Source organism: Montipora capricornis, chromosome 3, assembly GCF_036669925.1.
Source record: "Montipora capricornis isolate CH-2021 chromosome 3, ASM3666992v2, whole genome shotgun sequence".
NCBI lineage: Eukaryota > Metazoa > Cnidaria > Anthozoa > Scleractinia > Acroporidae > Montipora > Montipora capricornis.
This window is the reverse complement of record NC_090885.1, coordinates 43,178,704-43,191,203: the sequence shown is the minus strand read 5'-3', so window position 1 is coordinate 43,191,203 and position 12,500 is coordinate 43,178,704. Positions and strand designations below refer to the sequence as shown.

Below are 12,500 nucleotides of genomic sequence, written 5' to 3'. Positions count from 1 at the left end.
CCTTGACTATTACTACGTTATAGCCTCGTTTGCATAAAAAAAAGGCGGATTTCAATTTAAATTTGCCTATTTTTGAAGCGTTATTGTTGGCTATTTAAACGCATTTAGTCCAAATGAGTGGTCAAGTATAACAATACAGGCAAAGAACTTTCGATTCAGAGAAACTTTTTCTAGACGGTACTTTCCCTTTAATTAAGTGGAAACAAGATATCAGGCGACATGATTATGATCACTGGAATATTTCAGCCTACGGCAATCTATCGTCATCGTCATCGTCATCATCATAATCTTTCAACTAACCACGGAAACATTGGAGGTACGCTAAGGTTCCTGAGTTTCCGACATCCCCACAAAGCCCATAATGCCTCAGGGCAGGCAGGAAATGAATCGCTGATGTAATTTATTTCTTGCAACTCGCGACAGTAACAACTGGCCGTTGCTAAACATCTGCCAAACGATAATCTAGAGTTAGTACTGAATTGGATGTCTTAACGAGAGTGAATCATAACCAATAATAGACATGATAAGAAGATGATAAGAAGGAAAATCAATGCCTTGTTTATTGACACGCTGAAAGGTTAATAAAGGGAATATTATTTTTCTCTAACGACAAAATATCCCGTGGTAAGGACCAAATAAAAAGAAAAACTTTAAGAACACGAGACGTGAACCTTCAGTTTGAAAAGTAAAACAAAGAATTGGCGGCCATGTTTGAGAAATAAAATTCTGAGTAAGTTTTTTCTTACTTCACTTTTCCCTCTTTGTCAAAGAGAATCAAAACGAAGAGACTTTCGCGTAAAAATTATTTTTTTTTTGTAAAGCAGAAATTTTCGATATCACAAAGATTTGACTATTAGCCTCTCTTTGAAGCGACCCCCTTTCAACATTTCAATCTCTATGTGTATACATTTTTTCTTCAGTTTCATCAAACCAATGTTGCTGCTGGATCGAACGTTAACGAAAACAGTTTAGGAGGCCATTTCGTTCGAAGGCTGAAAAAACTAAAACACTCTGTTGTTAATATTATGGCATTCTATATGTGTTATCACGTAATAGTTACGTTATTTATCACCAGTATTTAGCTTTACTCAGTAACTTACAGACCTATCAGTGATATAGACACCGCAGTCCTCAATGTGCAGTCTTAACAAGCTGGAACCAGCTGCCTTTAGAAGAAACTCAAGACCTCTTTCTAAATAACAGCTTCGAACAGAGCAATAAAAAATAAAGTCGTAATCATCCATGAATATCCATTTGATCCTTGACATAAAAAAAAAAGAATTGAACACGAATTTGACAACACGACCAGATAGCATATACGCGAAAATATTGAACGATATACTAAGCTGCTATTCTGAATTCCAATCTTACCTCATTTCGTCAATACTTAAAGAACTGGTTTTATCTTCTGACTTCATTTTTTTCAGTCCTGCAATTGTTAAAGTTCGCACTTTAATTAAATTGGAAATTTCATTACGTTATTGTTATTTTTCTGAAATCTTGCTTGCTGACCTGATAACCAGAGACCTTGTTACGGTTCAGAGCGCTATCTTAAAGAAGTGTCACACACTGTGTGTGTATATACGGATTAGTATGTTCATTATTTATCACAATCTCCCACCGGGAACTATTAAGCGCCAAGTTATTGAAGTAAACACAATAAATCCTTGAGGGAGGTCAACTGACGGGCGGGAGGGAATCCAGTAGGCTATTTTACAAGCTATTGTAGGCTATTTTAAAACTTCAGTGAGTGGTAAGAGAGGGGAGGGCTTGCGTCTGTAATCACCGAACTGAAAGCCAGACACCATTACCGTGAGGCTACTCGGCCACGTTGCTACGGTGAAATTACGAATATTTTCGAAAGGGGAACCAGTTCACTGCGAAAAATCCATGAACCCCGAACTAAAGATAGCTCCTCTCAAGGGGCAAAACACCGTGCTGGTCAGTTTTTAGGCACATTCTTTGGTACGTCCACCCCTTCCATGTATGCTAATGTGACCAGTGTCATGCTAGTTTACAGCATACATCTTTGATATTGGATATCCATGTTTTGATCAATTGACACCTGTTAAAACAAGGTATTCGCTGACAAGCATCACGTGACCATATCACGGACTCAAGCTCAGAGCTAGCCGAGGCCGCTCACCAGGTACTGGTTTTGGATTGGATTGCAGGCTGGACCCAGGTTTAATCGCGCTTTATGTGGCTCGACGCGGCTACCCGGCCCTACTACACTATAGTTCTTACACAGTCAACGCTTTTCTTGTTCAGGTGGAAAACGGTTTGGAAGATGTTTTCTTTCTGCATTTTTCGCTGGTTTCAATCCAGTTTCACAGATCATGATATCTGTGGTCCAAGCATCGGAGGGATATAAACTTAAAGCTGAGTGTTTATTTTTAATTTGCTTAGAGCTGCTTTTTTCTCTGTATTGGAATTATTGGCACATCTTTAGAAGCTTTGATAAGGTTACACGATGCCTGAAGGACCTATGTCTAGAACAGAAACGGAAGGAGAGCGAAAGAGAACGACAACGACAAAACAGAAGAAGTTACTCCACAAATTCTTTCCTTGGGCACTCAACCGTTTTTACGGATGTGTTATTTAAAGTGGATGCGCATTTTTAAAAGGTGGTTTAATGGTGTCTTCCTTTGTTCAGGAATCCAAATCGATTTTTTATTGTCAACTGGAATTAAATAACAATTATCTGTACTCTTGTTTGTTTGTTTTGCTCTAAAATGTGAGCAAACAAATGCTTTTTTAATCCATTTGCCCAACTGGTTTTCGTTGTGCCTCGACAGTGACAAGAAAATTTTGCCTTTTTGGTATAAACACGTAATCGTAATAAGTTCTCGCAGGAGCCCATGATGGGCTCCTGGTTCTCGTAAAGTTACGGGAAAATCTCACTAGCTTGTGTTTTCAGAAGTTATTTGTGTTGGAGCGGATCTTGTTTGAAGTTCGTCCTTTCTTAGTTGTCTTGCCGTATTTTGCCGATTCTTGTTCCAAGCCAACCTGGCGTGTTTCAATGAAATACATCAAAATGTGAATGATCTCGTTTTCAGAGATAAAGTGGATTAAAGTACATCAGTAAAACTCTTCTTTGACCTTGAACTGACAAAGTTTTTTTTCATGGCTTAATTTTAGCGTGATTCCTATTCGCTGGCTATTGACAGTTGACTCTGAAATGGCTTTTTTCCTTTTCCATTCGCTCGCTGAGGGTATGCTTGTTTTCCTTTAAAACTCATGTGGTTCAAGAAAAATACATTGCTAAACTGGTGAATTCCAAAGTAAATTTCACTGGAAAAACTGATATCGTACTCGTTGCTTCGTGATTCATGCGATTTCGGTTTTTAGCGTAAAAGTTACCGTGGAATTCACTAGTTAGGCAATGAATTTTTCTATAGAAGAAAGCAAAGAAAATTATTTAATTATTAAAGCAGCACCGGAAAAATCAAAACGCCGACAAAACCTTTTATTTTCACTAACCCTACAGGCTGTAAGAATAACTAGACCCTCCGTGAGGGTACACTGGGTTGCCTGTGGTAGGTGCAGCGTTCCAGTCAATTTTTTTCAAGTTGGGGTTTGTAGCCGATATAACGGGCGCTCTGATTGGCTAATTGTGACTGGCCCACGGGCCGATTACGGGCTTGGAAAAACAAAGCAAAAGGTAATTAAAAAACCATATAATGAACTACTTACTAACCGAGCTAGCTGAAGCCGTACTGGGGAATATTGGCCCTGGGTCGTTTTTGTACGGACCTCGCTGCGCTCGGTCCGTACTGCCACGACCTCGGACCAATATTTCCCTGGCAGTAAGGCCCTCGCGTTCGGTTAGTAAGAAGTTATTAAGGGGTCACCCAGAAGTCATACCAGCAGAGGCTCTTTGCCTCACAGGTCCTAACACGTTTGTACAACGAAACAGATCCTTTTCTGTGGTTAAAAACCTGGCTACCGGCCTAACTCTTTTTCCTACTTTCCCAACCGCGAGAAAACCGCGGTAAATCAGCCATCGCCAAAAAATGTTTTTTTTTTTCTCAAAAAATATTTAAAGTTAGGGGGAAAAAATACATCATTTTAAAGCTAAGAAAATAAGCTTTCCAACAGCATGTAACTTATTTACAGACAACTGAAACATTTTATAAAAGCGAAAGTTGAACGGAAAAAGTTAAGTAAAATAACAGTAAAATATGTTTTCCAGGCAAAATTTGGTCATTTTAGCGTTGATTACGAATTTTTGGATGCAAAACTAAAATTTTCTGCAATTTATCTGCTTTCTTGGACATAAATTCGACCGAAAACTGATGAGGCACGAATATTTTTAGATTTTTAGGAATAATAGATAACGTGGATTCAATGCGTAATGTGATAATGCGATAAAAGTGTCAAATTTGCGACCCATTGCTAGCGCCAACGGAAGCGATCACATTACGAATAATTAACCACTCAAATAACCGGTCAGTGTAAAACGCAGACTGCAGACCAGGGATAAAATGCAGACTGAGGGTAAAATGCAGACTGCAGACTGCGGGTTAATAAATTAATAATGAAAAAAGAGTTATAAGAGTGTTAGTAGCCATTTGTACTTTCACACTGAAACCCCAACACAGCTCCCATCGCTTTGGTTGCCCCACCGCATGTTTTAAATCCGGATTTTCATCGAACTCTGTAAGAATTGAAGCTGTTTGAATCCTTATTGTTGTTGGAAAAAGGATAGTTTCGTTAAGTGAGTTGCTTTTAGGCAAGAAGTCACCACCCCATAATTCAACTGTCCATTTTGCTGCACTGAACAAAGTAATCGAGTAATTACCCAATAACTCAATTTATTTTGACACGCATGGCTACAATACCAATTAACAAAGGGGAATCCCGAACCATCGAGTTTGGATTCGAGTTCGAGTTCGAGTTGGACTTCGAGTTGGACTTCGAGTTGGACCTCGAGTAGCGCTTCGAGTTAATAATTAAAACGCAAGTATATAATTGATAATAATGTATAATTATTATTTATTATTAATGTTAATAAGCAAAGAGATGTATAAGCTGGGCGAAGAACAGGAATTAAGGGCAATATTGGGATTTTTCATTTTATTGAAATCCAAAAAGAAAATTGGGGGTAACCACGCATTTTTCAAAGATAATTCAAGAACAATATTTGTAAAAAGCTTTAAATTACAAAACAATGTATGGCGTTCTTTCTCAAATTGAAGCTTAATTATCTCTCAAAAATGCATGGTTACCCCCGATTTTCTTTTGGATACCAAGGACATTTACTAAGATCTACTTTTTCCGGATAGTTTTAAACCGCGCAAAAATATCCCTGTATTAGTATGCATCACCGATAGGAAATCCGAGTATCTCGAGATGCCCAGAACGTATGCGCAATAACAATAGTAGGCACCGTCCTTAACTTTTAAAATCGCATGGTGACCCCTAATTTTTATTACATAAAATGGAAGCTTGAGGCCCATTGAAGGCGGGATTAATTTTTTGGGTTCGTGAAAAATTGATAAAGGGCGCTTTTAAGTAACTACAAAGGAGGGCTGTCAGGCTCAAAAATGACTCTGTGGTTGCGTTTTTGTGATAAATAATACATTTATAGAAACATTCGACTGCAATTTGCTGTCTATTTCAAAGATCTTTGACTTTCCTGTTGTTTTACTGCAAGGTAATGTTTGTGCCGAAAGCAACTGTTACTGCTTTTCTTTGCTTAAGCAAAACACTTCTAAGGGTCCACTTTTTCAAAATGCAAACCTAATTATCTCCGTAAAATGCATGGTTACCCCCTATTTTCATTTCACATTCCAATAACCCAAACTAAGATATTTTCTGCGTAGTCATACCCTGGGGAAAAATTTCCACGTGAAACTTAGAGAAGATCCTTTTAAATTCACATAGATGCGCAGAATAATATGACAAGACGAGTGAATTCAGTGAAGGGCGAACAATCAACGGCTATTCATCCCCCCCTTTTTCACTCAGGAAATCAAAATATCATTGTTTTTTTAAATTGTGCCTTATGTTCGGTCTTGAAATGGCTTTTATCATGCTGAAAAAACCGACAAACTTTTAAGATCGGAAAATACCTGTAAGCTTTAAAGATCTCGCGGCACTGCACTTTCTAGAAATAGACTGAAGAATCTGGAAAAGGAACAATCAGTGAAAGTAAAAAATCACGAAAGTACGTGGCGTGTAAATTTCTCCTTTGCCTTACTCTTAATGCTTTAAGAAGTAATGCTTGAATCTTTAATTAACTGCTGGTTATAAACAGCTCCATGTCTTGTATTCAACGATTTGCCATGAATTTCAAGCACGTTTTTAAAAAGATGATTTCCGTGTGAGGATTATTTGGGAGACACATCTGCTAAGTTTATCAGTTTCCATATTTTTCTGTGTTGGGATTTATAGGAATGTCATTATATCACAGAGCCTTCAAAACTTAACGAATCAGGCATAAAAGTGTTATAAGTGAAATAATAATAATAATAATAATAATAATAATAATAATAATAATAATAATTGAGAATGAGAATGTGAAATTGCTTTGGGACATGAACATTCAATGTGACAACAACGCATTGTCTGCCGGAGATCAGAGTTGAATTTGATGGGGATTTCTTTGAAACAGGCCAAGATCGCCACCGTTTCTTTTGTAAGGCCACTAACATGTTCTCGAGATGTCCGCTGTGTCAAGAGAAACTGCACTACCTATTACTGAGATTTAACATTGCTTCTATGTGAAACGGCAAACGGCTGCGTGATTGAAATTAAGCATTCTCTTATTCGGACTTTTCAGGTGTCTACGGGAGCGTAGCCAGGGGGTGCGTCCCCCCCCCCCCCCCCCCGCGAGAAACAAATAAACAAAAAACACAATCGCGAAAAAACAGCAGACTCATTGGATGACTGCACTACAAAATAATTGGCTTTCAATGCCCATTTGTCTACTGGGTAAACTGAAATTCCCCGTTGGGGTTCACAACAACAATTTAAGGTGGCTCAAACCAGTTTCAACACTTGAAAAAAACGTTCTTATTGGAAAGATTGACACTACAATACTTTATTTCTTAAAAGAAACATTATGGTACCATATCAAACACCAATTATTGCTGAAAAAGATGTGGTCATCTTTGTGACGTAAAGAGTTACCGTGGAAACGAGAAAGCCTTGCAAGAACACCCCCTATTTTGGCTATAGCTGCTCATATCCCAAAAACGAACTCGGTGACCCCCATTTTTTATTTCTGAAATGTAATCGGCATACAAGAATGAAACTCTCTGCAAAGTTAAAAAAAAAATCAGTGGAGCGGATTCAGAGCCACCTTAAATAATTGAAAAATTAAGGTAGCTCTGAATCCGCTGCACAGAATTTTTGCTACATTTTGTAAAGGGTTTTATCTTGGCCGGCTGATCTCTTTTGTGCAATAAAAAATTGGGATCACTGAGTTCGTTTTTCGGATGTGAGCAAGTAAAGCCAAAATATAGGCTGTTTTTGCAAGCCTTTCCTGTTGCCGTGGTAACTTTTTACGACACAAAAATAAATGCATCTTGTTCAGCAATAATTGGTGTTTCACACGGTATGATAACATTGCGGTTACTTGTTAGTGTTAATCTTTTTTAGGTCTCTTGAAAGTGTTGAAACTGGTTGGAGCCACCTTAATAGCGCGCTGCAAGTGAGAGAAGTTTCAAACTTATACCTAATCATTCAGTGACCTTAAATGTCAAGTAATTCCAGCTAAAGAAAGTCAAATTTATCGTTTAGGTTGTTGTAGAGACCATAATGATACCATTTTAACAGAAATACTTTCGGGCTAATGGGAAAAAAGTACTTGAAATCAAGAGATTATGAAGGTAAGAGACGTAATCCCTCATACTGGCCCTATTCCCATCGTAATCCCTCTTAAGTTATTTTTAGATCTCCCGCGAGATCCGGTATTCCCACGAGGGTTAACTGATAGCCAATCAAAGGTCCTCATTTTTACCAATGTTGACAGCTGAGCGAATTCCCACGCAATGATTCGCGTCGTTCGCGATTTGCCATCAAACAAAAATGGCGGAGGATGTTGAGAGACAATCGTATATATACATTTTGTGGACGAACGTGACTTGTTGACTACAGAGTTAACCGATTACAATGACTTATGTTTTGAAACCTGTATCTTGGAAGGAACGAGTTATGTAACCGACAGGATTTTGTACAGAATGGCAAATGGAAGACTATAGCCGATAAGTACGATCTCTCTGACTTTAATAAACGCATTCTCGGTTTCCGTTGCGGGATTAAAAGATGTTGACTTAATTCTGATACGGTGATAGAGTAGGCAGATAGAGCTCTACAACAGTACCAAACATGAAAGGAAAACTTGAATCAAGCGTCCGATAAAAATTTTTGAACCCGTGTTATCGGATTCAAGCGAATTTGCAAAGCACGTATGTTAAATATAGCTGTCTCCTTAAAAAGAGATTTAACACGGTTTCGTATATAGCACAACCTTGAATGTGGTATCATTGAAAACTAGACAATTAAGCGATTTCAGTTATAGATATTTGAAACCTGTATCTTGAAAGGATCGAGTTTTATAAGCGACAGAATTTTGTAAACATTGACAATTCGCAGACTACAGTCAACAAGTAACATATCGCTGACTTGGTTAATGGGTTCTTGATTTTCTTCGCTCATAAATTAGACAGATATCAGACATGAAAGGAAAACTTGAACAGACAGTGCGATAAAAATGTATGAACAAGTGGTATCGCATGGAAGTCAATTTGCAAATTACGCATGTTAAATATACCGTCTGCATCTTTCAAAATTATTAAACTCGGTTTCGTACATTGGACAGTGTTGAAATTGGTGTCACTGTAAACAACACAGTTAAGCGATTTGAATGATATATCTTTGCATCTTGTATCTTGAAAGTAACGAGTTTTATAGGTGACAGAATTTTGTACACAATGAAATATCGCGGACTACAGTCACCAAGTAACATATTCCTGACTTGGTCAACGCGTTCTCGATTTTCTTAGCGGACTTAAACTATGGTGACTTAATTCTATGATATTCATAAATTAGACAGCTAACGCTTTCAAACAGTACCACACATGACAGGAAAATTTTAATTGACCGCACAATAAAAAGGTTTAAAAACGTAAGATCGGATTGAAGTCAATTTGCAACGCACGCGTAAAATATAGCTCCCTTTTACAATATTATTTAACAGGGTTTCCTACACTAGACAATCGTAAAATTGGTATCAGAGTGAATTATACAGTTAACTGATTTCCATTATATATGATTGCAAACTGTATCTTGACAAGGACGAGTTTCGTAAGCGACAGAATTTTGTAGACGATGAGAAAGTGCGCACTAAAATGGAAAAGTAACGCAATGCAACCAAGGTAAACATATCTGTATACGTCAAAATTATTTAACACGGTTTGATAGATTGGAAATTCTTCAAATTGGTATCACTGCAAACTAGGCAGTTAAGCAATTCCAAGGATGTATGTTTGAAACCTGTATCTTGCAGACAATGAATTTTATCAGGCCATGAAACTCAATTTTGAAAACGGAGAGTGGCATCGTACAGAATTTGTTGCACTTTCCCTCCTCCATGAAACTTCCACGTAACGCGCGCGATAACATTATCCGCGGGAAAATTGATATCATCTAAAAATAACCTAAGAGGGATTACGATGGGAATAGGGCCAGTATGAGGGTTTACTTCTCTTACCTTTATAACCTCTTGTTGAAATGCAGTACAATCGCAATCGTTAGGCTATTAGTCTCTCCCCCACGGGGCTTTCAGGACTAATTTACAATACTTTAGGACTTTAGCCAGACTGCTTGTTACCCAGTTTGCAATTAATTTTCTTTATGGAAGTGAAAGATGCCCCCGTCCAGATAAGGTTAGACCACAACACCGGGGACTACGTCCCCTACACTTATCGAAGGGTGAGTGGGTTCTTTAACGTCCCATAACAAATGCACGGAATTTTGCTATCATTTTTTTTTTACGAAATATCCAGTGGGAAGTTCAGGAAATTGCATATCCGAACGTTCCGAGGAGAAGGGTGGGGGAACATGTCCCCCATTCCTCCCAGACACTGAGGACTTCCGGCGCTCATTCAGGACCCCCCTCCCCTCCCCTGGTCTATTGCTTAAAAGCAATTGTCTCTAATAGACACCTGAAAATTTCAAATCAGAATAAATAGTCAAGTGCGAGGATCATTTCTCCTTTCGTTTATATCCCACAATTCAAATACATGCGTTTGTCTTTTTCTGTTACTTGATCCCTGAACAGACAAGCAAGAAATTAGACAAAACCAAATAATTTCTTTGACACGGTTGCCAAATTTCATCCTGACCTTTGCCTTCGTCGTAAACGCGATGATAAACCTCTCTATTAAGGACGTTGCCTACTAATTAAAAGGTATTTTTGCGCGGTTTACTGAATGTGCGGGAAAAGCAGATCTTAACACGTGTTATTGAAATCCAAAACGAAAATTTAAAATACGAAGCAATGGTGTTCTTTTCCAAATTGAAGCTTAATTATCACTGAAAAATGGGTGGTTACCCCCAATTTTCTTTTTGGATAGCGAAATCACTTGCTAAATTCTGCTTTCTCCGCATAGTTTTGAACCGCGCAAACATATCCCTGTATTAATAAGCACCAGCCATAGGAAATCCGAGTATCTCGAGATGCGCAGAACCGTCCTTAACGTCTTACACGGAATGATCTCAGTTTGATCTGCTGTTTAGCCCAGTATCTGTCTGTCTCAGAGGCATTAACATTAACAAGGCTGATAGATATTCCTACCATGTTATTCACTAGTATATCTTCTAAAATCACGTGCTTCCAGAGAGTTGGAAGTTCGCTTATTTGGCGCCATTCACGGCAGACTCGTGCCAAGCCACAGAGTTCGATGGGATTCAGGAATTGGAATATCAACAATAAGCATTTTCTCCGCCTCTCATTTAAGCAAATTGACTGGCGACAAACACGACCTGCGTTAAAGAAAACCCATATATTACCCACAACACCGGTCTGATTCAACGTATGGCCGAGTTTCGGTCAATTGTTAGGCTTTGAACTTCTTACTTTTCATGACCTTTTGAAACCAGTGTTGAATGAAACCTTGCGCCGTTAACAAAAAAGAATTCAAATTTCAACATCTTTAAGACAGTAAGGTTGTCCATAAGATACTCGACAACTTTGGGGTCATCGCTTCCCTATCAATCAACTTCGTCGTTCATATCAAAACGATAACTCAAAGTAAAACAAAGGAAATATGCAATTGAAGCTTTAATTGTTATGTGTTTCGCACGAAGGTGCTTTGCTTACTTCGGGCGCTTGACAAAGCTCCTCAAGCAAGCAAAGCACTTCAAGTGAGCAAAGGAACAAATAAAGTGACTTTACCTTTATTTTACCTTTAAGTATAAAGTGGAGGTTGCTTAGTACATCATAGTTATTCTTACAACAAGTATTACCGCTATCTTCAGTATTGTTTATGAGATACGGCGTATTATTAAAAACTGGATCATTCGATAATGCAATTCGAGAGTTTTGATTGGCTCAGCCATCATGGGTTATGAACCATTATACCATGATCTACAAACACGGCAAGCATATGCGTGATTTTTTGGGCCTTTTTATTTTTATTGTAGTCTAGTTTTCTATATTTTGGGGGCGTTTTTAATAAAACAATTATTCCACTCGCGCTTGTTGGATATGAGATGATAATAGCCAACTCGGCGCTACGCGCCTCGTTGCCTATCTATCATCTCATATCCAACGCGCGCTCATGGAATAATTGTTAATTGTCAAATACACTATAATAAGGGATGCGTGAAGTAGCTAGGAAAAAATAGTGGACAATGGGTTTCATTTTCTCCAGTGCTTCTAGGGAGAGTCGGTCGACTGAAGAAAATCCTCAAAATATAGCAGTTGTAGCAAGTGCCAAATTTAGCTGCATACTCGAGATAAGGCTAACACTGATTTCTCGCTAAACAGGTTAAAGGCTCACGAGACAGCAGCAGGGAAATTCCCTTTTTGTTTGGATAATTAGTCATTCATTTTTGTGAAATATGAAAACCAACATCAAAGTTCTGGAACAACTCAATAGCAACGTTCTGTGATATTGAGAAATTTCTTTTAAATGGACAGCCTTAAACGCAAAAATCGTTCTTAAAAAGGTAAGAATGCGACAGTGAAGAGCAAAAATTAGTCATCTACCTTTCCCTTTTGGGGTCGATGTCCTTATTGGTGATGAAGGCATCATTTCAATGCTACCAAACGACACATTCCGTATTCCACCCACTTCATCATGGTCACTGTTCAAGGGGGTCACCGTTCTAAAACTGTCTGAGACACTGGTAACTGTGTCAATCGAATTCTTGCGATTCCTTCTTCTCATTAATGCAAATGTCCTACGAAGGAACCCCTTTTTGGCTTCTAGTGGAATGTCAGCCTTTGAACCTGTTTAGAGACACGAAGATGATGACCTGCAAAT

At 38.3% G+C, this 12,500-nt stretch overlaps 1 protein-coding gene across 3 annotated transcripts in view; it reads right to left on the bottom strand.

Moving 5' to 3' along the window:
• LOC138043229 (uncharacterized) overlaps positions 1 to 12,500 on the bottom strand; it is a 33,168-nt gene that overhangs the window by 10,400 nt on the left and 10,268 nt on the right. Inside the window, exons 4-9 of one of the 3 annotated variants that reach the window (XM_068889390.1) lie at positions 12,224 to 12,466; positions 10,808 to 10,995; positions 6,078 to 6,132; positions 1,372 to 1,429; positions 1,105 to 1,203; positions 301 to 447 (exon numbers count right to left, since the gene is read on the bottom strand). In XM_068889390.1, the coding sequence (XP_068745491.1) occupies positions 301 to 447; positions 1,105 to 1,203; positions 1,372 to 1,429; positions 6,078 to 6,132; positions 10,808 to 10,995; positions 12,224 to 12,466 (790 nt within the window). The remainder of the gene's footprint in view (positions 1 to 300; positions 448 to 1,104; positions 1,204 to 1,371; positions 1,430 to 6,077; positions 6,133 to 10,807; positions 10,996 to 12,223; positions 12,467 to 12,500) is intronic. The other 2 variants (XR_011131209.1, XR_011131208.1) reach the window with 2 other exon arrangements.